The 27,980-nt window shown below is 51.2% G+C and overlaps 2 protein-coding genes across 4 annotated transcripts; both read left to right on the top strand.

Moving 5' to 3' along the window:
* The first annotated feature begins 362 nt into the window (after nt 1–362).
* TRAF1 (TNF receptor associated factor 1) lies at nt 363–15,404 on the top strand. Of its 2 annotated transcripts, none has more exons than XM_065648596.1 (11): nt 363–439; nt 2,055–2,263; nt 3,955–4,039; nt 5,886–5,984; nt 7,477–7,638; nt 9,743–9,814; nt 9,945–10,010; nt 10,569–11,006; nt 11,515–11,692; nt 12,279–12,427; nt 13,574–15,404. In XM_065648596.1, the coding sequence occupies exons 2-11, from the start codon at nt 2,055–2,057 to the stop codon at nt 13,790–13,792; spliced, it is 1,677 nt and encodes a 558-aa protein (XP_065504668.1). In that variant the 5' UTR covers nt 363–439; the 3' UTR covers nt 13,793–15,404. The 2 variants fall into 2 exon arrangements, with proteins under 2 accessions (XP_065504668.1, XP_065504669.1); XM_065648597.1 differs by having other exon boundaries at nt 415–439; nt 2,042–2,263.
* Nucleotides 15,405–19,196: 3,792 nt separating this feature from the next.
* Nucleotides 19,197–27,865, top strand: PHF19 (PHD finger protein 19). Of its 2 annotated transcripts, none has more exons than XM_065648709.1 (15): nt 19,197–19,266; nt 20,584–20,784; nt 21,023–21,104; nt 21,281–21,376; nt 21,473–21,573; nt 21,689–21,837; nt 22,176–22,271; nt 22,438–22,506; nt 23,564–23,684; nt 24,015–24,082; nt 24,182–24,352; nt 24,437–24,521; nt 24,798–24,883; nt 25,058–25,153; nt 25,485–27,865. In XM_065648709.1, the coding sequence occupies exons 2-15, from the start codon at nt 20,593–20,595 to the stop codon at nt 25,846–25,848; spliced, it is 1,776 nt and encodes a 591-aa protein (XP_065504781.1). In that variant the 5' UTR covers nt 19,197–19,266; nt 20,584–20,592; the 3' UTR covers nt 25,849–27,865. The 2 variants fall into 2 exon arrangements, with proteins under 2 accessions (XP_065504781.1, XP_065504783.1); XM_065648711.1 differs by lacking the exon at nt 19,197–19,266 and adding an exon at nt 19,578–19,779.
* The last annotated feature ends 115 nt before the right edge of the window (nt 27,866–27,980 follow it).

Raw genomic sequence — 27,980 nt, 5'->3', positions numbered from 1 at the left:
CGGACACAAATAAAACCACTGAAATTGTGATTTCCGCTCAGAAACCGTTATCCTTGTTCATTAAAGGGCCAATTCTTGAACACACTGATGTAAAAAAGATCCTGCTGTTCTATTCCTCAAGACTAGGACTAGGCCCATAAATCTCATCTGTATTTCAGCTCCCCGGGGTCCCTCGCCCGCCCGGGCTGCGCCCCTCGGCCCGGGGCTCCACGGCCCCAGCGCGGCGCTTCGGGCTCCCGCTCCTCCCGGCCGGAGCGAGGCAGCAGTCGCCGAAATTCAGCCGAGCCGCCCGGCTGCGTTTCCTCCGCCGGCGGTAACAGCGGCACGGCCGCTCCGCTCCGCGCCCCGGGGCCGGGCCCGCCCCGCCGCCCTCCCGCCCTCCCCGCGGGGCTGCGCGGCGGGCGGCGCGGCCTGGGCGCCTCCGGGCTGGAGGGCTCAGGTAAGGGGAGCGGGAGGGAGGGGGGAACGGGCCCCGGCTCAGCCGCCCGCGGCCTGGGCGCCTCCCGGCCCCGCGGACGGAACCCCGAGAGCACGGGCCGGGGCCCCGCAGCGCGGCCTCCCGGGCGGGGGCACCGGCCGGCCCCGGGGATGGGGCCGGAGCGCCAGCCGAGCCAGGGCCCGCCGGAGCCGCTCCCCGCGCCGGGTTTACCGGGGTTATGGGTGTGAAAGCCCCGGGGGGTGGGCTGGCAGCCCCCCGAGCCGCCGGGCTGTGCCGGCACAGCGGGCGGGTTCCAGCGGGGGAGCGGCTGCCCCGGCCGCCCCGGTACCGACCCGCGGTGCCCCCGGTACCGACCCGCGGTTCCCCCGGTACCCACCCGCGGTGCCCCCGGTACCCACCCGCGGTTCCCCCGGTACCGACCCGCAGTTCCCCCGGTACCCACCCGAGATGCCCCCGGTACCGACCCGCAGTTCCCCCGGTACCGACCCGAGATGCCCCCGGTACCGACCCGCGGTTCCCCCGGTACCCACCCGCGGTGCCCCCGGTACCCACCCGCAATGCCCCGACACAGTTTTGGCAACTCGCGGGTGCGCATTTAGTGCTGCCGGGTTTAATTTGTGGTTCTCGGCAGGTTGGGAACCCCCTGGATTTGGCGCTAAACTCCCCATCAAATGCCTGGAGAAGCCAAGTGAATAGTCTAAGCCAGGCAACAGCAAAAGGGTGTTTTAAACCCGGGGATGCCCTGTTACCACATGGCAGCCGTGCTGTCTGTGCCTGGCCTGGCTTCCTTTTTTTAGAGACTTGTTAGTGTTCCTTTTGGTTGTGTGTCAGTACTGTTAGGGGAAGAACTAGATTTAAGAGGCACCGTTATGATCAAACTGCACCGGGTGCCTGCGTGAAAACCTTTCTTGAACTTTCTGACTGACTGTGGAGACACCAGAATCAGTTGCGGTTGTATTTCCAAAAATATTCAACTGCGCAGCTCTTCTTACCCCAAGCCAGTGCTGAACGTGCATGGCACCTTGGCACGCGTGGCTCGAGGTGCATCTGGTTGGAGCACAAGCACTAAGCTTTTTGTGGGCTTGAGATTTCTTTTCCATTTCACCGCTAGTTTTATGACTGTCAGGAAAGACACTGTAAACACATCAGTTGCTCAGTTGCTACATCTATAAAGTGTAATAATGAATTTTGGCTGCTGGGAACTGAAGGTAGCTGGGGATTTACTCTACAGGAAATAATTGCGTGTGATGTGGACTGGTGGGATTGTAGCTCTAAGGTGATGGCAACACTTACTTCATCTTTCTACAGGCTAAAAAGCTCTGGAAAAAAACCCCAAGGCTTCATTTTAATATATTGTCCATTTTCATGTTGTGTTTGAGGGAAATTTTAAATCTGTACAGTAATTTCCTGCTGGTACCTAGTCAAACCCCACTGTGACATTTAGTCACGCATGTCAGCTACAGGCTCAATTGAACAGATCACTCGATCACTGCACAGGTTTGGAGCTGCTCGTAGACTTTGATGCCTAATATATTTTCTCACATCAAAGGGAGCGTGTGTCTGCTTGTTTGAGCACCTTTCTTTTTTCCTTATCTCTGACAGTAGTTTATTTCAGATGGCTGAGAAAACAACCAGAGGCCCACAGGATGTCCCCAGCTCTTCTCCTGATGAAAACGAATTTCCTTTCGGATATCCCAGTAATATTTGTGAGGATGCGCCTGACCAGAAGTACCTGTGCAGCAACTGCAACAATGTTCTGAAGAAAGCCCTGCAGACGCTCTGCGGGCACCGGTACTGCTCAGCCTGCCTCTCCTGGATCGTACGGTAGGTCCTTGCTGCAGAGGGTCCCACCGCGGGGCACCGTCTGTGGCTGCACCTGCCGCTCTGCTGGGTGATGGGTCTGTGGGTACCTGGCCCGCTGGCCCATGGGTGTGTTACTGTCTGGAAGTATTTGCCTGCAGTGCACTGCGGGCTGCTCTCTGCCTCCTTGTTTCCAGTGCGCAAGTCTGCGGGCTGGGGAAGGGTTAGGGTTACTGGGCTTGACAGATGTCTGGTTTTCTACCTGTAAGTGTGAGATAATGACTGTGATTTAATCTTGTAGAACTAGCACAAGGCTGACTTAATACTTCCATGGGGCTTTACAGTCCTTTGATAAGTGATGCTATAGGATTTTAATAAATATTATCTTAGAGTTTGATTTTTAGGAACTCAGCTGGGTTGCTCCACATTAAAGTGCTGCAGCCATTAGTGACGAACATGACACTCGTTGTCTTGGAGAACCCGAAAACCGGGGGCTGGGTGGGGATTTGCTTTGGTTGGTTAGCTGCCTCTGTCCTGCTTTTCTTTCCACAATTCTGCCTTGACCCAGAGCCCTTGGCAAAGGCTGTGCCAGCCCCGCAGGTGAGAGGTGACACTGCAGAACGGTGCCAGGAGCACAGCCGACTCGAGCTTTGATGTGTTGGAAAACAGCAGCTGTCAAGATTCAGCCCTGGGCTTTGGCAGCGGCTGCGTCGGTCGAAAGGCTGTTACTGCGCTTCCCCGTGGATGTTCTTAATAAACCAGTTTGTGTGCGCCAAGCCTTGTAGTCCCAGCTCTGATCAGTGTGGGGCACCCGAAAAGCTGAGGAAATGCCCTGGCCACGTGTGATCTGAAGATTAATGTATAATAACGTAAAAATGTGTTGAAAATAATGTATTTGACCAACTTACGTAAATCCACTACAGTAAATCTATAGCAAAGGCCCTTAATGAAGCAGCATAAACCATAAATTCAGGAAACTGTCAGCAGAACACAACCAGAATTGTTTTATCTTCCTGCTGGAGTCTTATAGCACAAATGGAAAACTGGCTCAAACAAGCTGATTAGTGCAGTGTGAAATCAGCTATGCTCTGGTCGGATGGATGCTTTCCTGATGAGCGTCTCAGTCTGTGTTAGTTCATTATTTGCCTGGATGCTAAACAGCACTGGTGATGAAATACATCCCTAGTAAAGTTTTATTTTTCACTTTTCCTATATAAAACTTTACGCTAAATATTTTCTGAGTAGATCAAAACCCTTTTTAGATGCAGTAGGGTATTAACTCTCTAGAACTCAATTCTGCACTGGTTCCACTATGACTTTTTAATCTGAATTCTATATATCGATCTTGGGGAAATGGGAATTCTCTGTGTTTTAAAATACTTTAGTTTTCAAATTACCTTTCCTACATGGTGTTCCTGCATAATTCATGGGAAAAATAAGTTTCCATATTTATTATTTTTTATGATCCAGGCTACTCTTATTTTGCTGAAATACAGATAAGATTTATGGGCCTAGTCCTAGTCTTGAGGAATAGAACAGCAAGATCTTTTTTACATCAGTGTGTTCAAGAATTGGCCCTTTAATGAACAAGGGCTATGGTTTCTGAGCGGAAATTACAATTTCAGTGGTTTTATTTGTGTCCGTGTCTATACAAAGACCTCCCGAATTACAGCATACCAGCTGATTGTTATTTCATTCTTCTTTCCTTTTGCCAGAAACAATAAAAATGCAATTTGCCAGAAATGTAAAGAGGAAGACAGCAGCACATTAAGCGAGGGAAGCCTACTGGCAGAAGAAAGGGTGAGTTGTAGTTTACAGTTCATTAATTTATCATTAACTACTCTTTGGGCTACTCTATAGTCATCATTGGACTACAGTTTAGGAGGGAAAAATATAAAGTGCGATAGCAGCTGATAGTTACGTGTTTTAACTTATGCTTTAGCCACTTGGATTTCCCACAGTTTTTGATTTAAACCCTTAGGACTTTCCAAATCTGTCAGGCTCTGCAACATAAAATCCCACACTCTTCAATATTTTCACTTTGTATTGTTTCAAAGTAACCAGTGCTTTCCTACTTGTAATAATATGTCTTAGCTGTTACTAACTATCCTTAGTAAGTATCCTGGTGGATTTTCCAATCTCGGGGCTCTCTGTATCCTTCAAACATGTTACCAAGCTTAGAGGGGGAGCATCCCAAAGACAAAAACCGAGAGTGTTGGCTGCTGAGTCGCCTAGGAAGTATTTTGACAGAAGTGTATCTGGAGGAAACAGTGGAAAACATAGAGCTTAGCATAATAATTGATAAAAAACTATGCACTAATAAATGTTTCACCTGTAATTTAACAGTGCAGATCTCTTTTGGTTTTGTGTGATTTTCCAGGCAGATTACTGCACTGATCTATATCCTGAATGCAAACTGGGCTGTAGGGCTCAGTCCCAGCTCGTCTCCTTCCCTTCTTTCTGGTTACATCAGCAGCAATTCCAACAGACGCACATTCTATCTAAATCTGTTAGGGAAAATGGAAACCCAATAGGCAACTGGCAATAAGGTAAAAGACAAAGTTTAGGAAGCAGCCGCAACAAAATAAGGAATCTGAAGTTAATACTGAACTTGGTAGTATCTCAGAAAAACTCTCAATTCTGCAATAAATTTCCCAGTCTCAGAATTTCATGCATCACATAACCACAGATAGGTACAGCTAAACCCTCATGAATTTCCGTGTTGAATGTCAGCTGTCATAGAACTTTGGGATTTCTCCGCTGTGGGATCTCACTGCGTCTGCTGGGACTTTGTGCCAAATCCGCGGGGAGGCTGTTGTGAACAGGGCCCCGCTCTCTGCACAGATCAGCTTACAGCAAACGGTCAGGGTTTGTAAACAACACAAATAGGAAGATCATTTAGCAGGTTGATTCTTTATCTCTATTCCTGATAATCTCTGCTTTACCTTAGCTGTGGTTTTGCTTAATGTTTATTTCCTATGCTGTTTGTATGTACCTATTTTGATTGTGCAAAATACAACAGTCAAAGCGTGTAGCATTTCATAATTTACATAATAATTGCACGATTCTTCATGGTTAACATAATAAAAAAGTCTACCTAGTACAAAAAAATAACCCCGCTCGCATATGGTTTGCATTTCTTTAGTGCACAGTGCCATACTAAATGGAAACAGCCACGGTCTCAGAAATGTACTCACACTGCAGAACAGTCTCACGTCCTCTCAGCAGCACGTTTAGGAGGTGTTAATGGCCCCAATAATGAAATGCATTAATTAAGAGTGGCACATGGCAGCACCCTATAGTTTGTGTCCTGTCAGCACATTCGTCACATGTGATGTATTTCAGGCTTCTGTGAAAAGAAACTTAAAATGATAGCTGTAGTTGGCCAGGCGTATTTTCAGTAATTTTATATCACATCAAATAGTTTCTTTTTGAACCATATGAGAAATATTATTTCTCTACTTCACCAAGATTAACTCACTACGTTAGAGAGTCTTATGGCAGTACAGTTGTTTTTTGGTTTTTTTTAAATAAGGGATTTAGCAAGATCTGCAATTTTGACACAGTCACCTTATTCCTATGTCAAAACCGCATGCTGGACCATTTCTGACCAGTGGTTTTTTTCCTTATTGTGTTTACTTTCCAGGCTTTTGGTGATGCTGCCATTAATAAAGAGATTTCTGAGCTCAAAGTCCACTGTGTGACGCTGGGATGCAGCTGGTCTGGGATCATGAAAAATTTTGAAGTACGTTTAAAGGCAGTTTATTTAAATTAACCAAGAGGATATCTAAAAACATGCCATTGACTTTAGTAGGACTTTGACCAAATCCAAACCATCCCGAATGCTAATGAAATTAAAGTTGCACAAATTTGCATCAACTATGATGCTTTTTTTCCAGCGAGTTTACTTATTATTTAAATGCAAGGATGCTACAAGCAGCTTTTGACAGACCAGAATACTTCAGTCTCCAGGACGTTGTTATGGGCAATATCCTTAGTATGTTTTCATAAGAGAAATAATTTCCTCCTGCATAAATTACTCCTATCGGTTGAATGTGTCCATCATTCTTTTCAGACGGATGTGAAATGTCCCAGGTAAAATATTTAAATGGGCGAGATTTGTGACTCTGCCATGCCAATTAGAATAATGAAAATCCACAGATCGTTCTGACAATAAGCAGCTTCATTTTAGTGTCGGAACAGAGGGTCTTTCTGCGTTTATAACAGGGAGTCTGCTGCGTGCCTTGTCTGCTGTGCATCTGATAAGCATCTGAGGTGCTGCTGCCTTTTCTTCGCTAATTTTGCACGAGTTTTCTATTTGAGTGAATTCCTCTTTAAGGAAAGATCTCCCCAGTTTGTGCAACTTCACAGTTGTGGGAACTGGAGCCCCTCTCAGCATGAACACCTGGCAAAACTGATTTGAGAGTTGGGCGCGTGATTGCGATTGGCATTTCTGCGCCCGCTCTGCGGGGACAGCCGTCTCCTCCAAAACGAAATCCTTTGTGACACGGGGCCGCCAGAACCCCCCGTAAAAGAAGGAAAAGTTGTTATTGAAATACCATGTTTCTAAGAAAATGGAAGTAGACCTCTTGGATGTAATTGTGAAAGAAGTAATGCTGATGCTTTTCCTTGCTGAGATGAAAGGATGCAAATAGTGAAAAGGAAATGTTTTAAAAGTTATTTTGAATGTGGGTGAGGGTTGATCCTAATTGTTGCAGAGAAGGTGTCAGATGTCCATTCTTCTACGCTGTGCAGAGATGTCAGCGGACTCACCACATTCATCCTCCCAGCCAGAGCGGGATGGTCTCAGCGCTCAAAAAAAATCCCAAAACCCACAAAGAAAAAAATAAAATAAAAAAAACCATGAAACACAGCCAAGCTAAAAGTTAGGAATCCTTGAAGACAAGGAAAAAAGCTGAGGCCAGGATCATGTTATTTTCAAACAAAAGCAGAAGAGAAAGACAGTTCAAGGGAGACCTCATGTTTGAATTTATCAGAAGGTGTTTGCTGGTTTTTTGTGGGTTTTTTTTGGGTTTTTTTTAAGTTAAGAATTAACAAAAAAGCCCCAGGAAAGTTGGTGAATTTTTCACCAGTAATCTTGGTAACATTGTGGAATGGGACTTTACCCAGACTTAGAAGAAATGCAAAGCAAAGATTTGGGCTGGCAGAATGGAGACTGTTCATAATGAAATGTCTATCTGCAGTTTACGTTTTGGTTTGTAACTTTTGACTTCCAGGAGCATCAGAGCTTGTGTGAATATGCTTTAATCCCTTGTCACACTGGTTGTGGACACATGGTGATGAGAAAGAAGCTTGCAGATCATTTGGAAAATGGATGTGTTAATAATGTGACGATGTGTCAGAAGTGTAAGCGGAGCTTGTCCAGTAGTGAGTACCAAGTAAGACCATTTCTCTGTTTCAAATGAGGGCTTTATATTAATGGTGTGAATAATCCATCACAACGTTTGTGATAGGTTGCACTTGGAGAATATTTAATTTTCCTGAGTTTGCTAATTTTTCCATGCATGTGTTGGAGGGGGAAATGAGCTGTATTTGATGGTCTGCTTGTGGTGGTACAACAGAAATAAACACCTGTGTGCTCAGCCAGGGCCCATGTTTTAGCTTCTGTCTCAGGGCGTGTGAGTATCTCAAAAATGTAGCCTGAAGTAGGAGTGAACAGCTTTGCATGTTGTAAGTGTCACAGATTTATGCCTTTCCAAATACTGAGCTGTGAGATTTACTCAGCATGGGAGTAACTCCTTCTGGGGTAAGAATAAAGTGCTCTTACTAAAACCTGCTTCTAGGGAAGCCTTTGCATGTGCTCTTCGTGTCCGAGTAACTCACAGAGAGACAACATCTGCACCCAGCCAGAGACTGTAAATACCAGAAGGTGGCAACACTTAATCCCTTTTAACCTTCCGTGCAGGCTGGGGGAAAAAACCTGAGCCGTGTTGTTCCCCAGCACCTGCTCTCTGCAGATCCACCTCGGCCGCCTTCGTTTCCCTGCAAGGAAGAACTCTTTTCCTCCCACTCATTCCAGTTAGCTATCAGCTAATTAATTTTTTGCTTAGGAAACCATGGCAACCAAGCAGGGGATTGGCCTTGAGATGTTGATTTTTCTCTACCTGCCTTAGTTAGCATTTGTAAAATTGGAATTTTGCTGGTTACATGATCTACTTTATTAAATTTACAGTTACGTGGCATATGAATTGTGATAATTTGTGTGGATTCCATGTATCCACAATCCTCTGGGAGCAAATAGTAAGTTTTGGGCACTGCTGTCTCTCTCCCTCCGTCTTAGCTAATCAGTTATTGATCTTGTGATTTTTGTATTTCCATATTTTAAAGGAACTTCTCACTCTCAAGAAATCAGCAATCTGAAGGAGTCAAAGAGCAGAAAGGAAGAAAATAAAGGCACGCTTCGTGCAATAGCTAAGATGTAGAGTATTAAAAAATGAGTTAGAGAGTGAGAAAAACCTATGGCTGTGTTTCTGAGGATCGAAAGAGAAACCTCAGGACTCTGCAGAGGAGACCTGAAGGTTCCTGGAATGGCTTTATCAGAAAACTTCTAGGCTGCTATAGGAAACATGCGTGCAAAGGTGTTTATAGAGATTAAAACCAGCCCCCTGAACAGTATGAATGTAAAGCTGACAGTTGCTGTGTTAAATAGACATATTACAGTTGTGTGAAGCAGTGGCAGGATTACTTTACCCTCTTGGAGCCAGAAATGGCAGGAAGTCTTGTGTTAGCAGTAAATGCATTTTGCATTAGCACATCATGATGGAAAATTTGGATTCGAGCCTTCAAAATGTTAATAAGCAGGATGCAAGAAGGGTCTGCATGCTGAGCAAACTGTATGAAGTCAGTGCAAAAAGAGTTTATATTTGGGTTTCCTGTATATTTTCTTTCTGTCCTGTAACCCACCTGTGTGTCGTTGCGTTTTTATGTGTGTGTACACACAAGTATGTGCCTGTGCGCACATCGCTATGGCTTGAACTGGGCAAGGCTGGTCCATCGCCAATCTAGTATCGGATTTCCCAGGGTGACCTTGCAAAGCGTCTGTAAGTAGTTTCCAAAAGCTCTGGGCCCCACAAGTGAAAGATCACGCTTTGTAGTTTCACTTAACAGGATTATATTATATTATATTATATTATATTATATTATATTATATTATATTATATTAATCTGGAGATCTGTCCCTGAAGACGCCTGCCAGGCTGAGAAGAAGCGTGATGAGCTTAGAGGCTCAGCTTGAGGAACCTCTGAGTCTGCAGTTCGTTGTACAGGGGACAGCAGCACCCGCTTTCAGCAGATGTGCTTTGGTCCCCATTGTCTGAATGTTATTTCCTCTAAAAAGAAGCCAGAGAACTCTGCAGCCTATTGGATTTCTGTAAAATGGGAACAGCATTCCCCAAAACAGGCTTTGTTTCAAAGACTCCTAAGTAAATATGCTCAATTATTTTAATAATGTACTGAATTATTTTCTTCTTGTTTTAATGATAGGAACATTCATGTGAAGGCAATTTATGTAAAGAACAAAAACATGTGCAAGCAGAGACACCACCAAAGGAAAAGGTAGGGAAAAGATGAGTGAATGCAATACAGCTTTCGTGTGCGTGGTGCTATCACTGTGGGGGCCACTTGGCTTTTGGCATCTTCAGTTGGTATTTGATTATTTCCTTTCCTTTTTTTTTTTTTTTAACAGAACCACTCTACACCCTTAGCGAACAAGGATGGATGTCGTTTTTCTGAAGTCGGCTGTTCGTTTAGGGTGAGTGGCCTGGCTGCCTTCAGGAAGGTCTCACATGGTGCACCGCTCCGCTCGGTGTCTTTGGGCGAGCCAGCCTTTGTGCTCCTTGATTTAAATACTTCTGTAAGAAAAGAGAGAAATTCTACCCACTTTCAATAGACCAGCAGCGGTGACGGTGGAACTGCCATGGTCACAAAGCATGTGTAGGGTGCAGTTCAGCCTGTGATACTCTATCCTGCACTGTGCATTCACTTCAGATAAAAATAGATGTTTATTACCATTCTGCTGGTTCATCAGATATGCTGTTCTACTCTGTTTGGGATATTGCCTTCAAGGCAATGCCTCTTAAAACAGTATCAGGTCTTCTATGCATTTTAGTTGGCAGATGCCTTACCTCTTGTGCACAGTACGTGTATTAAATACTGGCTTATTTGAGAATCTTGCTGGAACCGCCTGGCATCCTGTTTAATAAAAAAATTATAAACGATTTTTTTCTTTTCTATAGAATGTTGCTTGACTTGGCCCCAGGCCAGTTATGGGAGTTGTATGGAGAGGATTGACAGTGTCGTCTTCTTACAGGGAAGCAAAGAGAAAATGAGAGACCATGAAAAAACTGCAGTTGGGCCCCACATGCTGCTTCTGCTGCAGCACATAAAGCAACTGAAGACAAGCTTGTGCTCTGCTGCCAAAGCTGCAAACGGTTTCGTCCCACAGCCAGGGCTGAATGTGAATGGTGCAGGAAAAAGCATCTCTGACCTGCAGATCCCAGCGGGGCTGGAACTCAGTGGGGATCTGGAAGAAGACTGTTTTCCTGGGTCTTCTGTTTCTGAGGATGAATCTGTTCTCCAACAGCTTGTGAAGGAGAAAGTGATTTCTGAGCTAGAAAATAAGCTGCATGTGTTTGAGAATATCGTGGCAGTGCTCAATAAAGAGGTGGAGACCTCTAATTTGGAAATCACAGCCTTTCGGAGACAGAGTGAACTCGATCAAAATATAATACGAGGCCTTGAACTGAAGGTAAATAGTTATGACAAGCATTGCCTCTGTGCTTGTTCTACAGATTGCGAATGTTTACACGTATCAGAGAGAAGTGATGTAGAGATCAGGACAGGGATGGGCACAGGAGTTTGGACTGTGAAGTGTGAAGTTCTGGACACATCTGCAGGATCCTTTTGTTATTTTGTATGAATTTTCAAATGGAGATCTCTAATATTTGTTATCTAAATCCCTCTTTAGGTATTTAGATTTTCCTGAGAGTTTTGAATGTTCAGAATTTGCCATGGACAGACTGTGAGCAAGCAAGACAGTTGTTTAATTGATGGATCCTCTTAAATCAGCATTATGCCTGGAGGACCAAATAACCATCTATTGAGTTATTTGTCTTATGAGTTGTTATGTAACTGTCACTTTAAAAGAAATCAGAGGAGACTCTCCAGAACATGAGGTTTCTGGGACAATTCTGCTGATTCTCAGCACAACAGCCTGGAGAGGGGTGTTGACTGAGAACTGATTTGGTTTTTTCTAGATCGCAGAGTTGCACCGGTGCCTGACGCAGAAGGACACAGGCCTGAGCAATCTTCACAAGAGCCTCCTGTTCTCTGAGCAAGCCTCCTATGATGGGGTCTTTCTGTGGAAAATAACAGATGTTGGCAGGAAGTTACAAGACTCTGTGACTGGAAGAACAGTCAGTTTGTATTCACCAGGTAAAACACAGGACGTATACGTGTGTTAGCAAACCCCAGTCCTTTAGAAAACCCGCGTATTTCTCTAGAACGATGTTTGTTTCTGCTCGTGTGGGCAGGAGGTCCTTTAGGAGAGCTCCTCGAGCTAAGATGCTGTTTATAGGATGACCTCATGCTCTCCTGCCTGTAATTCAGGGCAGCTGTGATGTGCTCCTCTGCTGAGTTGTCCTCTTTTCTGGGCTTTCATTTGCACTTTGCCCTCCGCTGCAGCTACTTGCACTGATATCTGCTGGATCCATCTCGTCTAGCCCACAGCTTGGTGCCTGTGGCATCAAATGGCTTTCTGCAGCACTTACCTCCCATGGGAGAAGTAATTTGATTAGGTAGAATATGCTTGTGTGGCTAATAACAGTTAATTTTCACGGAGACACGAGGCGCTAGAGGATTCCAAGTGCTGGATTTTCATTGCGTCTAATCTCCAGGGTGTACTGAGTTGTCTGTCCTCATCTCTGTGATAGCAAAACACGTCATACACTATCTTTTCATGTACACTCATTATGACATTTTTTCAAAGGAAGCTTTACTAATCAAGAGTTCTGATTTTCAGCTTTTTACACGGCAAAGTACGGCTACAAGGTCTGTCTGCGGGTCTATCTGAACGGGGACGGGACAGGCAAAGGGACCCACGTGTCCCTGTTCTTTGTTGTCATGAAAGGAGACTACGATGCTCTGCTGCCGTGGCCGTTCAGACACAAGGTAAGAAAGGCGACGCTTTTGTACCTGATCCAGCATCAACCCGCGACTTCTGCTCGTGAACACAAGGGGATGTTTTCTCTTGAGTTTAGTGGAAGTTGGAGCGTTTTCCCATTTTCCTCTCTGACAGCTATTAGCCGTACTCCAACCTTAGGTAATAATTTGTCTCTGAACGGAGTGATGTACACACAGGGAAAGCCGCTCCTCCCGAGGTTCCACACGTGGCCTTGCAGGATTTTCAAACACCGGAATGCTGGTGTTTGACATTTCCCAACCTGCGGCCACCTGGGCTAAAGCCAGAGACACACTTTTTCCTGGCTCTTGCTATATACAGATAATATCAATTTATGAGGGAATTACGTCTTGGTGCCTGAAGCACAGGCGTTAGAAATGCGAGGTTCCACTTCTACTTACAAACGTGCCATAGGTGTCTTATGGGATCCTGATCTCATTTTTTCTCATTTTAAAAGTGCAATCGGACAATGGCAACAGTGGTTAGAAAAGCAGTGAAAATGTGCGTAAGGTGCTGGTCTCTGCTCTAGCACTTGCCTTTTTGGTAATAATTCTGAGAGCCTTTCATATAAATAGCCTCACTAGCATTTAGCGGCCAAAAAAATAGAAATCAAAGTTCTCAGTTCTCACTGTATTAAAAAATTATGATGTACAGTTTGTGTTTCAAGTGAAAGAACAGTGAGTTTATAAAAGGGGTAATGAGATGGGGAGATGCTATACTGATATTTAGGTTGTGTCTTTTACATATTTGCGTACAGGCAGCTGAGCTGTTTGTTTTGATTCCAAACCACAACAACAAAATTACTGTGATGACTGTAACCAAACTTGGGGTTTGTTTAAGTTGTCGAGAGAGAGGAAAAAAGTCTTTACACTCTACTAAGAAGTAATTCCTTACTTTGCTTTATTTAATTTGATTTCCTTGGTGGCAAAGTTTTAAATACTTCATCTGGGAACTGTTACAATCTGCCTCGTTCACATTAACTGACCTTGCAGATTGCAAAACACCAATTATAATTTGTATTTAATTATTGATAGAGCATGCAGCTGCTTTTGCAGCACGTTTGCACTTCTGTCTTGGATATTTTCTGGTTTATTTTTCAGTTCAATAACTCCTCATTCTCACAATCTGTTTTTCAGGTTACGTTTATGTTGCTTGACCAAAATAACAGGGAACATATTATTGATGCGTTTCGCCCAGACTTGACTTCTGCTTCATTTCAGAGACCCGTGAATGACATGAATGTTGCGAGCGGCTGCCCCCTGTTCCTCCCTCTGTCCAAACTGCAGTCACCTAAATATGCCTATGTGAAAGAAGACACACTTTTCCTTAAATGCATTATAGAAACAAACCAGTAAATCCTGCAATGTGGGTGTCTGGAAATCACCTACTGAATTTCATTAGTTTACAAGAAAAAAACCCATCAGCTTGAGACCTTGTATTCGTCTTCGTGCGCACACAAAGTCCAGAGCCCGAGCTCCTGAATCGATCTCATCAGCTGAAGATCCTGCTGGAGTTTGGTGCTGCTGAGCATGCCCGGGTCTGCCCAGAGCCCCCGTGCAGCTGTTGCCAATGAGATTTGGGATTATTTCACCAAAACCCGCCTGGTTTGGCTGGGGGTGACAGCAGGAACAAGGGCAGATTTGTCCCCTGAGACACCGATCGTATGTCTCTGTCTGTGCTTATTGATGACCTTGGAATCAGTGAGTTGTGGGTCACATTTGTAGCTTGAATTCCTTATACCAGATGATTTATTTCTCGCTATTTATTTTAGACCTGTATTTATGTGTTCTGTAAAGACATGTTCTGTTGTGTGGGCAATCAGAGACCAGATTACACTGTGCCTTGGGAAATGTCCTCTTGTACTTGCAAAGGAGTCGTTTGACTTTTCTGACCCCTCAGCAGCTTTGTTTTGAAGTGTTCAGTCATTTCTTGAACCTTCTAGGCAAGTGACTCATTAGAAGGTATTGATTTTTTTCCTTCCTTGATTCTTTTTATGTGCTCTGATGTTTAAGTCTTGTCTCTTGCTAAAACAGAAGTAACTACTAGACATGTTTTGTTGGTTTTTTGTTTCGTTTTGTGTTTTGTTTGTTTGGGTTTTGTTTTTTTAATAGAGGTAAGGAATTATTTTTTTTTTTTTATAAGCAAGTCAAGCTTGGGAATGCCTGGATGTGCGCGAAGTCCAAATGCTACACCTTATCCCCAAAAAGCAGCAAGCCTCACCCTCGGCATTCCCTGCTTAGCGACTGTGTGACGGAATCGGTGGAGCTGAGCTGGGTTTTGGTGCAGCAGTTTCTGAATTTCCAGCAAACTCCTGCCGCAGTCCAGCTCCCGTGCGCGGGACCACGAGAGCCAGGTGTGGATTTAGGAGTGAAAGGCCTTTCTGCACGCACTTTATTCACTTTTCCTTTGCAATGTTTCCCGTGGCTCAATGGGAAACACGAAGCCGACAGACAATGTTGTGCCCGCTGCGTGAGAAGGGAAAGGAGAAGCTGTTTGTCCACTTTTATTTTGCAAACCATGGAAACCGTAGCCGTCCAGCAGAGCTGCTGAGATGTCATGTGCTGTGACTGCTGCCATATGGAGAGACTTTGCAGATCTCTCATTTCTATCTTGACAGCACCCTTTAAAATAATTAGTTGTGATGAAGTATCAAATTTCAAAAAAAAAAAAAAAATCACCCTATAAACAAATATCTGTCAAGGCTTATTTGGGAAAGAACTCTATATTCTTTGCCATCACACACATGGTCTCTCTCTCTCTCTCTCTGTGTCTTTTTCTCTCTTCTGTGTTTAAAACGTTCTTTCAGGGACAGAAAGCTATTTTTGCAGTAATGTGCCAGACCCTGTAACCACACTGGAGTAATATGCCTAAAAATATTATGCTTTTCATGGCTGTGTAATTTTGACAAGTGCTGTATTTATTACAATCATTCGTATTTTCTTATGATTTTATTTATTTCCCAAATAAAGCTCACTAACTTAAAAAAAGGTTTGTGTGTTATTTTCACTGTAAAATAGGGAATTGAGCAACTTGGCGACATGATGATAGCGGTTTGTTATAGAAACACTGAGCAGTGCTGCAAAACTCACTTATTTCTACAATGGCAGCACCAAGGGGGTTCACCCCACGCGGGGCCCAGCTGACCCAGGCTGTTACTTTTTTGTGCAAAATCCTTTTCCACGTAGAGCCGTTATTTCTTAAAAATAATTAGGAGGATTTTCCTTGTGTGTGGGAGACAGAGGAGGTGAGGGAAAATGAGTAAAACTCTGTGTGGGTGAGCGCTGGGGAAAGAGAGAAAGTGTGTGGGAGAGAAGATGTGAATGTGTGTGAGAATATTGATGTGTATGTGTCTGCACCCAGGGAAGCAAAAATATGACGTGTGCGCATACGTGCACGTGCGGGTTGAGAGATACACCCAGCAGAGAGGGAATGACCTGACGCCTCCGGGCTTTTCTCTGGTGCGATTCTCCCAGGAACAATCACGCTGATTTCCCCCAAAGCTGGAGCACACCGGGATGTCCCTGCAGCCGCAGCCCCGTGTCACGGCAGCTCACGGCTCACAGCATGAGCCGCGGGAAGCAGGAGCACCAACTGGCTGCACAGACACTCTGCAGAAAGGACGTGATGCCCAGGCGCTCTGTCAGTCCCGCTGTGATCGATGCCAGTCCAGGCCTCAGCTGCCCCAGTTCCACGAGCAGGACAGGACGGGGTGGGCTGGAGACCTCGCTCAGCATCCCACTTCTGGGCTTTTTTTTCTTCCTTTTTAAAAATTTTTTTGGGGGGTGTATTTTCTGAGCCATGCTCAGGAGCTGCAGACGTGTACGTTACATCTCCGTGTCAAAATTATGTAAGGGCTCCATTTAATATCAACCTTGCACAGCTGCAAGAACACTTACAAGCTCTTCATACACAATTGCATAGAAGCACGCAAAGAAAGTTTTAAAAAAGTGGGTTAAATTCATATTAAATAAACAATAAAAAGACAATGCCTAAATGCTCTTCGTTTCAAAGGCAGATTTGACGACTCTGATTCTAATGACAACCATACCTTGGTTGGAATATGCCCTTCGGTAGCTCCCTTTTCTCTGTCCAAACACGGGGCTCCGCACCGGGCGCTGCTGCTCCTGGAACGGGCTCCTGATCCTCATCTCCCAGACCTTCAGACACAAACCCTCTTGATAAGGGAAGGGCTGACGCTCACTGGGAAAGAAACTGAAACGGGAGCCATATCAGGAGTGCTCCAACACAGCAAATCACTTCTGTTGGAAAGGAGCGGCTGAAGGGATTTTTTTTTTTTTGGTCTGGACCAAATCAAACAATGCAGGAAAATCAAAGAGTTTTAGTGAGCTAAGTGAGGACTGGTTGCTCCGTGTTTAATGTCAAGGTTAGCAAAGAGTCATAGTGCTTCTGGAGCTACGATGGTCTAAAATAATCAAGGACAAAGTTTGCAGGGAAAGAACATCTTTTTTAACCGACTAATAAAGCTGAAAAAAACTCAGGCAAAGTTTTAGGCTTATAAACACTTCTTTGGGACAGAAAAAGAGCTCATAACCTCACACACAGTCGCTTTAGGCTTAACTTGGTCGTGTTGGTCAGTCAGATGGTCTCAGATGAAAGGTTGTTGAGACCCACAGAGCAGAGGGAGGCGTTAGCTGGGGGATAGACAATTACCTCAACAGCCTCGAGCTGCCTTGGTCGCAGCTACTTTCATTGGAATAGATGCCTCGTATTTTACCAGCTGAATCTCCAGATGGAAACGGCACTTGTGAGTCGCTCTGAGCAGCGCAGGAGCTGTGCCGGGTCTGGCGGTCCCCGCCGCAGCCCCGCGTCGAACGGCTGCTGCCAGCGCCGGCCCTTTCTGCAGATCCCATCTCCACACCGGGCCTGGAGCTCACAGCCACCTTCATGTTTGGGTTTCCATTCAGTATTCCTCGGCTTCGGTTTCCAAGACTACAAGCCAACATACAACCCCTCCTCCCACTGTTGTTTTCAAAGAAAGAAAAACACTCTGAAAAGAAGCTGCCCGGTTTCTGGGCAGTTTTCAAAGCGGAAAGAAAGGCAGCGCCGGGAGCTGCGCACACCGCGGGCTCCGCTCTGGCCGGGGCTCCCAGCGGGCTGAGCCGTGATGCTTTTTGTTTGGGACTTTTGTTCCAGGGCAACACTGCTGTGCTCTTTGCACTGGCGGGTGCTGGGTTTGGGGTGCCCTCAGCGTGCAGGAGGCTTTTTGGGAAGGTTATCCCTGCTTGCAAGAGCTTGATCCAGCGTTTAATTTACGTGTCACATCATCTGCATTCCTGTGGCAAACGACAAGATGCTGCAAATGCAGACCGTGGTGGTTGTGGAGGAGGGTTCAAGAACATCCCCACTTGCTGCTGCACCAGCAGAACGCGGGGCCAGGCTGGGATAGGAGCGCGGCTCTACAAGGGCAACAAACGATTCACATTTGGTCAGAGCCGGCACCACCGACTGCAGAGAAGGGAGCGCCGGTGCCTGTCCAGGGGAGAGTTGTGGTGCAAGAGTTATTTTAATCCGGCGGTGACTCACGGCTAACACATCGTGACTCACCACGGAGTTTGGTCGTTTGGCTGTTTCGAAGATGCATCGGGTTCCCTGGGAAGGCTGGGGACGGTGTTTCACACCGGGGGAACGAGCTGCCATTTTTTTCAGCTGCTCAAACCTCTGCGAACACGAGTCTGGGCTTGGGCAGTCAGGCTTGGGCACAGCACGACAGGGCTTGGCACAGCGCGGCGCAGCACAGCATGTTATGGAAAAGTTTGATTAGAAAACAATTCTTTCTGAGATGACAGAACTACACAAAGGTGTTTAAAAGGCATCTAGCACCGTGCCCTGATGCCCAGGGGAGCTGCTCGCTTGCAGCGCGAGGTTTTTGCAGGTGTGCCATGAACCCCAGCACGAGGGAACCCCGTGGTGCTGCACAGAGCTCGTCAATTACAGGCAATACAATTCATATCGACTCCGCTTGTGCTTGGCCCAGACCCTGCACCAGGGATCAGATTCTCTGCTGCCTGAGCAGGCCCGAAAACATCTCTTTTTTGGCAGCACTTTCCAACAAACAGCAAATCCTTAAGATTTCTTCTTGGCAGAGACTGAAGCATTTTTGCAGTGATTGATTTGCTCTGTCGGGATTCAGAGAAAGGCTGCCCCCGTTTCTAGGAATCCCGACGAGCACAGGTTGTTCCCTCGCGCGGGACAAGGCTGTGCAAACAGGACACCCCTGTCTGCACCCCATCCTGGGGGACACGGGGATGCCCCTACACGGCTGCAGCCGCCAGCCGGGGGGGCGGCAGGCAGGGAGGTCCCTGTGTGTGGCACAAGGTGACAGTGACGGGCAGCGGGTGCAGCGGTGGCCCTGGGCGTCCCCGGGCCCCCAGGTGCCGGAGTGCAGACCGAGTGCTGGCGGGTGGGTGAGGGTGATGCTGCGTGTGGGGACGCGGGGCGTGGGCTCGGGGTGTGATGGAAGCGGCGTGGGGCGGCGGCAGGTACCCACGGCGGGGGCAGCAGGTACCCCACGGCCCCGCGTGCGCCCTGCCCTGGCAGCGGGGGTGCGGCGTGCCCACCCGGGGGCACCACGCGCCTCGCCCCGGGGCCGTGCCGATGCGCTCCGAGCCCTGGGAGGCGGCGGAGGCGGCCCCGCGCTAATTGCATAAGCGGGACGTCAATGCCCGCGGGAGGCGCGGGGGGAAGCGCGGGAAGATGGCGCCCCGCGCCCTGCCCCCGCCGCACGCCGCTCCCCGCCGCGGCCCCCGGGCGGGCGGGCGCTGACCGGCGCGGCGGCGCTCGGCGGCGGAGGGCGGCGCGGCGCCCAGCGGTAAGGGCAGCGCCGCGGGAGCGCGGGCCCGGCAGCGCGGGGGCGGCGGGGGCGCAGCCCGGCGGGAAGCGCCCGGGGCGGCGGGCCGGGGCCGGGGCCGGGCGGGCGGGTCGGACGGCGCCGCCGCGCCTTTGAATGAGCCAATGGCGGCGGGGCCGGGGCCGCCGCTCCCGGGGCTGCCCGCGGCGCTCCCGCCCGGCAGGTGCCGCCGGACCCGCCGCCCGCCCGCTCCCGCCGGGGGGTGGCGGCGGCGGGGGGGGGCTGCTCGGTGCCCCCCGCTTGCCGCTGGGTCCCGCTGCCCGGCACGGGAGCGGCGCGGGAGCTCCCACCCGGGACGGCTCTGCCCCCCCGATCGGGGCTGGGTGGGCGCGGAGCCGCCTCCGCTTCCATCATCGCCCCCGGGGCGAAGCTCCGCGCTGCGGGTGACATGTCGCAGCTCGCGGCAGCGGCTCCTGCCCGCCCCGGGCCCGGAGGAGCTCGCTGGGGTTTTTTTAAGGTTGCACCCGGTTTACAGTAAGTTGAATTGCTCCTGCCCATGCAGGGTGTTCTCGGGAAACGGTTATTAATAGCACGGTCCGGGCAGAGGGAGTTCGTGTTGCTTGCAGCACCCTGAGGTTTCGTGTGTTGTCCGCAGCGTGAGGTCACGCGTGTTGGCGTGACGGGTGCGCAAGGGAGGGAAAAGTAACTTTTAAATTGCGTTATTGATGTCTGTGAAGGGTCGCGGTCCAGGCTGTGGGGTCGGCGCTCCCGGCTGGGGATGGTTTCTTTTGCCTTCTGTGCTTCAGACCTTACGGTTCTGAAACTCAGCTGCTGGGTTTCGCTCGCAGCGTGTAGGGCTGCCACTTCCCTGCTTGTGCAGTGGTCCTGTCGGTTTGGGAGCCTGCAGAACTGCTAGGAAATTAGGTGTTAAAAATCACTTTAAATTTAAAGCTGTTATGCCTCATGTGCCCCTTCCCGAGGCTCAGCCTGTGCAGGCCCATGGCATGTCCCTGTGCCCCACGCGGGGTGCGGTGGCATGTCCCTGTGCCCCATGGCGCGGTGGCTCCGTGCTGCGGGAGCCAAGGCAGTTGGGGGGTTAATTCACTCTCACTCAACAGCAGCAAAGATTGCAGCTGCCCCCTTTGATTTCACATAAATTACCTGTGGACAAACCCAGCTCATCCATCTTTGTTTTGTGGGTCCCGAGCACCCACTGGTAGGGCTGAACCAGCCCCAGGCTCCATCCTGGACAAAACGCCCTGGGACACTGTGCTCAGCCGATGGGCGCGTTGTGTCGCGGCGCGAAGGCAGGGTGATGAGTCCAAGTGTCCCCTCCAGGTTCTGCTGATGGAGACCGCCAAGCTCAACCCCATCATCCGGGATGTCTACGCAGCCGCTGGCCGTGTCCAGAAAGCACCGGCTGCCGCCTCAGCGCGGAGGGGCAGCAGCTGCCGAGAGCTCATGGTCAAGCTGACGGAGGGGCAGTACGTGCTGTGCCGCTGGACCGATGGGCTCTATTACCTCGGAAAGATCAAAAGGGTAACGTGCGCACCCAACGTGTAGCTAGCGCCTTTCCCTGGGCTGGCTCGCAGTTCAGAGACATGATTGTGTGAGCTGCAATGCGTCTTGGGTCAGCGGGATGTTTTGGGTGGATGTCCTGCCCCTGGGTATCACACCCCACGGGCGACTTCCCGCAGGGCCGGTCACCAGGGAAAAGGGGGAAGCGCTGGGAATGGGGACCTGACACCCGGCCGTTCTTCCCACTCTCTTCCCGCAGGTCAGTGGCTCCAAGCAGAGCTGCCTTGTCACATTTGAGGACAACTCCAAGTACTGGGTCCTCTGGAAGGACATCCAGCATGGTGAGTGCTGCCCCGTCCTCCCCTCTCCCCACCATGCCGGGAGGTCCTTTGCGGCACCACGGAGACGTGACTGTGCCTCGCGCATCTCTGACTTTGAAGTTGGACCAGATGATCCCTGGGGTCCCTTCCAACCTGGTATTCTATGATTCCATGACTCTGCCTTACCCATCCCACAGCCGGCGTCCCCGGGGAGGAGCCCAAGTGCAACGTCTGCCTGGGAAAGACGTCGGGCCCCATGAATGAAATCCTCATCTGTGGGAAGTGCGGGCTGGGTGAGTGCGGGTGCGTCACCCCGCGGTCTGTCACATCCCACCGCGGGGGTGAGGGCCCGGCCAGCTCGGCAGTGCTGACGCTGAGCCCTCCGGCAGGTTATCACCAGCAGTGCCACATCCCGGTGGCAAGCGGCACCGAGAGCCCACTGGGGACACCGTGGTTCTGCCGCCGCTGCATCTTTGCCCTGGCCGTGCGGGTGAGTGGGGCTGCCCGGGGTCTCCAGCCCTGCGTGCCGCCCGTCCCCGGCACGGGGGTGCAGGACGCGGCCCCCCGGCCGGCTGCGCTGAGCCCCGTCCCGCTCACTCCCGCAGAAGGGGGGTGCCCTGAAGAAGGGAGCCATTGCCAAGACGCTGCAAGCCGTCAAGATGGTGCTGTCCTACAACCCCGACCTGCTGGAGTGGGACTCCCCGCACCGCACCAACCAGCAGCAGTGCTACTGCTACTGCGGGGGCCCCGGCGAGTAAGCCCCTGCTTGTCGGGAGGGTTGTCACGTTTAGTTTTGTGGGGAAAAGTATTCGCTAAGGCAGGAGGGATCAGCGTGGGGAGTTTTTCCCCCAGGAGAGATGTTCCCGGCTTGCAGGGCACTGCACAGTGGCTCTGCTGCCTGTGCTGCCGCTGCCATCTGGGCCTCTGCTCACCGCCGGAGGCACCATTTGCATCCGCCTCTGCGGCTGTGGAAAATACAAGTTACAGCCTTGACTTTCTCTCCTTGTCTGGGTGGTCTGTGCCTGGGAGGGTGCCGTGGCGGTGGCTGCCACACGCTGCCCTTGCCGTCACCTGCCTCCTCTCCCTCCCTAGGTGGTACCTGAAGATGCTGCAGTGCTACCGCTGCCAGCAGTGGTTCCACGAAGCCTGCACCCAGTGCCTCAGTGACCCCATGATGTTCGGAGACCGGTACGTCCCTTCCGGACCTCGCTGGGCTGGTGCTGGATGTTCTCCCAGCCGTGCTGTCCCTGTTGGCACCTGGAGCACTGTGTCCTCACCCCAACCGGTCCCCAGGTCCTCCAGGGCTATAGGGATGATCCCCAACCCCAGCGCTCTCCCTCCCACTGTTTTCCAGGTTCTATGTATTTTTCTGCTCCGTATGCAACCAAGGACCTGAGTACATCAAGCGTCTGCCCTTGAGATGGTAAGAAACGGCCCCGGCTCCTTTGGGAAGTGCCGGGGTGGCCGCAGGGCACTGGGCTGGCCCGTGTCTGGTGCTGCTGAGCCCTTGGCCTGGGGACAGCCCCAGAGCTGGGTTTTGGTGTGAGTTCACGGAGCATCTTCCGCTCATCCCACCCCGGAGCTGTGGCCTTTGCTTGGCCATGGGCCCCGGTTGTGCCCGGCCCCTCCAGGCTGGTTCCCAGGGAAGCTCTTTCTCAATACGCACCAAAGCTACAGTTTGTCCGGGAGCTGAGGTTCACGCTTGCCAGAAGCAAACTGCAAAAAGCAATTGGGTGACAAGTGATTAAATAAGAGTTTACAAGTGGTACCTTCCAGTGTACCATGGTAGTCTGAAAGCATTTTATAAAGAATACTGACAGTGTCAGTAGCCCAGCGTTTCCCTGCTGTTCCGACGTGCTTGACTGCGTTGGATACGTTACTGGTGCCAACGGGCTGCTGGGACGCAGCTGCATTGGGGATGTTACACCAAGCAGCGCAGCGTGGCCGGCTGGAAGAAGAAGGAGGAAAATCCTGCAGGATGTGTTCCTTGGCTTTCATTTTCAGAGATGCAAGTGTAAAATCCCACGGGATAGATTGGGTTGTTAAAGTAGACTGTATTTTCATGTGGATAAGAACTGTCCAGCTCCCATACCCGACTGTAGCAAGAGCACATGGCTGAGGCTTATTAAAAAGCTGGAAAACTGGGAATTCATCCTGGGAGCAGCGTGTTTTCCAGCTCCTGAGCTTGAGGGTCTCAGCATCTGGGGTTCCCCTCGGCTGCGGGCAGTGTCCCACCCTTCTCAAAAGCCCAGGGGATGCCATCATGGCCATGGTGACATCCTCTGCACTGTGTGTCCAGGCCAGGGTTGCTCCCTCTATGAGGTGTGGGAATGGTCCCAGCTCCCAGCGAGGAGGTTTTGGGGTGGTCGTGCTGGGGACTGTGCTCGGGCAGTGCTGGTAGGAGCGGAGCATCGCGGGGGGAACCGTCCTGCCGGGGAGAGGGTGAGCTGCCGACCCTCTCACCCTCTTTGCTCCCGCAGGGTGGATGTCGTCCATCTCGCCCTCTACAACCTGGGTGTACAGAGCAAGAAGAAGTACTTTGACTTCGAGGAGATCCTGGCCTTCGTGAACCACCACTGGGATCCGCTGCAGCTCGGGAAGGTAGAAACGTGCAGCCTGGGCTCGGGCTGGAGAGCGGCCATGGGGGGAGAGAGGTGCTGCCGGGGGTGTGGGTCACGGCCAGCGGTCCCCAAGCCTCAGCTCGCAGGGATGGGATGCTGTACCTGACAAGTTTCCCAGCTGGAGCGAGGGCCGGGATCGGGTCTACGCAGCTGCCTCCCTCCCCTGTGCCTGGTGCCAAACCAGGCAGCTCTGGGCTCCCTGACCTTGGGCAGGAACCGAAATCCGGCGTTCGGGTTCCCCCGTCTGTTTAGTTTTTGCGTAACCGCTGCGGGCGCCGAGCCCTGCCTGACCTGCGCTGTCTCTCCGCAGCTGACGGGCACCCCCGTCTCGGAGCGGGGCCCCCACCTCCTCAATGCGCTCAACAGCTACAAAAGCAGGTGAGCCCCCGGGTGCGGCGGGCGGGGGACGGGACGGGATGCAGGATGCTCCTGCAGCCCCCCGCAACGGCTGAGGGTTGTTTCCTCTCTGCTGCCCAGGTTTCTGTGTGGGAAGGAAATCAAAAAGAAGAAATGCATCTTCCGCCTGCGCATCCGTGTCCCGCCGAACCCCCCCAGCAAGGTGCTGCCTGAGAAAGCTCCCAGTGTGGGCGAGAGCAACTCCTGCGAGCTGAAGAAGAGGGGAAAAAGCAAATATGTCTATAAAGACAGGTGAGTGGCCAAATTCACGTGGGCACCCCCCACTGCCACGCTCCCCTGTGGGGCCAGGCAGCATCACCCCCCCTTGCTCTCCAGCCTGCTACCGCAGCAGCTCCAGCAGCAGCAGCGAGCGGCGCGGCGCAAGAGAGCCAAGTTCCTGCTGGAGGACGCCATTCCCAGCGTGAGTCCTTCGCTCCCTCCTCTGTGTGGCCATCCTGGGCTTCGGCAGCTGGGTGGGACCCCCTGGCCCCGTCCCTGGGGCTCCCCAAGAGGTTCCAGCGGGCAGGGAGAGCCCCCATCCCTCCCCCTGGGGTTGGCAGATGTTCCGTGCCAAGGCTGCTGCCCGGGGGTCATGGGAGGGAGCGCGGTGGTGCCAGGGCAGGGGATGATGATGCCGGGGCCGCGGGCAGCATCGCTCCGCTCGGCAGTGACGAGGGCAGCTGTTTTTGTGGTGCAGAGCGACTTCACCTCCGCCTGGAGCACCAACCACCACCTGGCCAGCATCTTTGACTTCACACTGGATGAAATTCAGAGCCTGAAAAGGTCTGTGTGGGCGTGGGCAGCAAAGGGGGTTGTTTTAAGCTCTCAAGTGTGAGGCAGGGTTGGAAAACCTCCGGCTGCAGGTGCATGTGAGATGGAAGCAGGGGGACATGGGGAGGTTGGAGACCGTGGTGCCGCTCGTACTGGGCTGGGGCCAATGCTGCCTCCCGTCCTCAGTGCCAGCTCAGGACAGACTTTCCTATCGGACGTGGACTCCACAGATGCCGCCAGCACCTCGGGCTCGGCCACCACGAGCGTCTCCTACGAGTCCAGGTGAGGGCTGTGTCCCCTCGCCCCCTTCCAGAGGGGTCCCAGTGGCGCAGCCAGGGAGACAAGGGGCTGCCCCTCTCCCCCCATAGCACCCCCGTGTCCTGGCACAGGGATGTCCCGCACCAGGGAGCCTTTCCTCCCTGCTCCTTAGAATGGGCTGGTGGTCCCAAAGCGGTGCTGGGACTGGGAATGTGGGATCGGAGCTGTCAGACCTTGCTGGGCTCACCCCAATTCCCACCACGCTCCCTCCAGGCTCGCGGGGCGGCAGGGACAGCATGGGGGGGGTCACCTTTTGGGTGCTGCCCTCACCCCTCCTCTGTGCCCTCCCTCGCAGCCGGAGGACCGTGGGCAGCCGCAAACGCAAGCTGGCCGTGCCGGCCTATGCCTCGGCGGGGGCCAAGAGGAGAGGAGGGGACGCAGGAAGGGACATGGGCGGGCGCCCGGCCGGGGGCAGCCCCGAGGGCAGCGAGGCGGCTGGCGGCCCCGACCGCCCCGACGACGGCATCGACAGCCACACCTTTGAGAGCATCAGCGAGGACGACTCCTCGCTCTCCCACCTCAAGTCCTCCATCAGCAGCTACTTCGGGGCGGCGGGCAGGCTGGTCTGCGGCGAGAAGTACCAGGTGCTGGCGCGGCGGGTGACGCTGGAGGGGAAGGTGCAGTACCTGGTGGAGTGGGAAGGCACGACCCCCTACTGAGCCCCGCCAACCCCCAAACCTCCCGCGGAGCCGCACCGGAGGAGATGGGGATGACGGGAAACCCTCGCCGTGAGGCAGAGGAGGGACGCTGGCCTGTGCGCAGGGCTGGGACCCCTCTGTGCTCCGGGGTCCCGGCTGGGACCGGCTCCCTGGAAGCAGCGCCCGACCAGGCGCCATCAGCGATGCTGCCCAGGGGTGAAACCCGCAGCCTCGCCGCTGTAATTTTTTTCGTTTTAAGAATTATTTTATTGGCTATGTATACGCAAAGAGCGCGGCCCAGCTGCGCTTTCCCGAAGGAGCCTTTGGCCGAGCCTGGGGCACCATCACGGGGGCGGTAAGAGCAGTGAGCGGGTCGCCTTTCCAGGAGGGTCCCCCTCCGCAGCTGGGCACCCCCTTTGGTGGGCAGCCCACAACCTGCTCGCGCAGACGGACGTCGTGCCGGTGCCCGGCGCACCCTGACTGCTCCCCGTGTCCAAGCCTTGCAGAGCAGACTGGAGGGGTCCTGCTGCTGAAGCAAAACCCTCCCTCACCTGCACGGTCACAGCCCGTCCCTGTGCCCGGAGGAGACAGTGGGCGGCTCTCGCCAGAGCTGGTGTACGGGGTTTTCCTCATCTTAAATCCGTTCATCAAAGGAACGTGGTTTGTTTTAAATTAGGAGAGAATGCCCCATAAACAGCCCACGCGCGGCCGGTTTTCACGGCCACGGGGCAGATGTACATCGTTGTTCTCATCCCATGACCTGGACGGCGTGTGATGATGCACCAGCTTCGTTTCCCTGTTCTTCTGACAATCACGGTCTTGGAAGAGATCAGCCAAAAGATACGCCCTCGCCTTAAAACCACCACGGGCGTTTCACAGACTGGGGCCCGAGGCCTTTATTCCTGCAGGAATCCTCGTCCTGAACGTGCCAAATGAGCAACCAAAAAGGCCAAAGAGGACAGTGGGGGCACGGGGAGAGCGTTGTGCTGGGGTCCCCGTGGCCATCCCCATGGCCTCGTGGCTGTGCCTTACTGGAGTTACTGGCATCATGTCGATGTTTGTGAGCGTGTGGGGTCGGTTTGTCTGCAGAAGAGGAGCACCAGCCCCCTTCTTCAACTAAAGCAATACTGCCAGGTTGTTCAGGAGCAAAGCGGTTGTCTTTTTAAAAGAAAAAGTTCTAATATCATCAGGCATATTTGTTAGATTTTTTTCTAAGAGAGAAATATATATTTTTAATGTTGTCCTCCTCATCTGTCCTGCATCGCTGCCGTGGCTGTCCCGTGGGGACAGAGGGTGGGCGATGCCGGGGGCGGCTGCGTGGTCCTGCTCTATCAGCACCCCCATTCCTACAGCCCCATCATTGTTGCTACCTGTGCTTGTGGGATCTGCTGACCAGAAGGTGGATTGAAAAGGCTGTTGTATTGAAAAAGTGCTTAAGAAAATTCATTGGCTTGATCAGCACAAGGTGACGTTTGCAAACCAGAGGCCAAAGCGTGGTCCTTAAAAACAAATTCCTGCTTCAGTTACTGCTAAAATAACATAGGGGGAGGCCCAGGGAGGGGTGTTTGCAGGTTTGAACTCATCCAGCAGGCACCAGGCCTTTGTGCAGCTGGGAGGTGACCGTGCCAGTGCCTCTCACAGGGTCGTGATGCAGAGCAGCGGGTTCTCTGCAGTCCCGGGATGTGCCCGTGTGCTTTGGGCCAGGCGTGTGCTGCTTCGGTGCCTGTACTAGGAGGGGGAATATTTGCCTTGGCAGGTAAAAGCATTTTAATTCCTTTCTGACAAGTTGCCTGGCGTTGTGCAGTCAACATTGCATGGCCCTGGTTCCTCTCCTTCTCTTGGCACCCTCCTCTTGCAGAGAATTGAATATGGAGCCTTTAAAAATATTTTTGTTGCAGAGTATATTTTGCATTAGCTGTAATAGATATTATAATGACTCTGTGCACCTTCTAAAGATTTATGAGTTCAGGTTGCTGCTTGTCATAAGCAACTCTTGTTATACCCGAGTTGTAATTAATATGTCTGATGTACAATTAAAAAGTCCTTTTTTTTTTTTTTTTTTTAACATAATTGGTGCTTTGTAGTATCAGGATCATTGAGTTTGGGTACTGGGGGTCAGTGTGTGCTCTCGGGCAGATGCCCAGTGCCCACCA

Source organism: Caloenas nicobarica, chromosome 19 (genome assembly GCF_036013445.1).
Source record: "Caloenas nicobarica isolate bCalNic1 chromosome 19, bCalNic1.hap1, whole genome shotgun sequence".
NCBI classification, from domain to species: Eukaryota; Metazoa; Chordata; class Aves; order Columbiformes; family Columbidae; genus Caloenas; species Caloenas nicobarica.
Note: the sequence above shows the minus strand (reverse complement) of the source record. Positions and strands in the feature narration are given on the sequence as shown.

Coding starts and splice junctions, on each gene's coding strand:
- TRAF1 (XM_065648596.1), top strand. CDS start 2,055: ATGGCTGAGAAAACAACCAGAGGCCCACAGGATGTCCCCAGCTCTTCT. Junction 11,007..11,514: donor TACGAGGCCTTGAACTGAAG/GTAAATAGTTAT, acceptor GGTTTTTTCTAG/ATCGCAGAGTTGCACCGGTG. Junction 12,428..13,573: donor CGTGGCCGTTCAGACACAAG/GTAAGAAAGGCG, acceptor TCTGTTTTTCAG/GTTACGTTTATGTTGCTTGA.
- PHF19 (XM_065648709.1), top strand. CDS start 20,593: ATGGAGACCGCCAAGCTCAACCCCATCATCCGGGATGTCTACGCAGCC. Junction 21,105..21,280: donor CTGGAAGGACATCCAGCATG/GTGAGTGCTGCC, acceptor CCCATCCCACAG/CCGGCGTCCCCGGGGAGGAG. Junction 24,353..24,436: donor AAATATGTCTATAAAGACAG/GTGAGTGGCCAA, acceptor CTTGCTCTCCAG/CCTGCTACCGCAGCAGCTCC.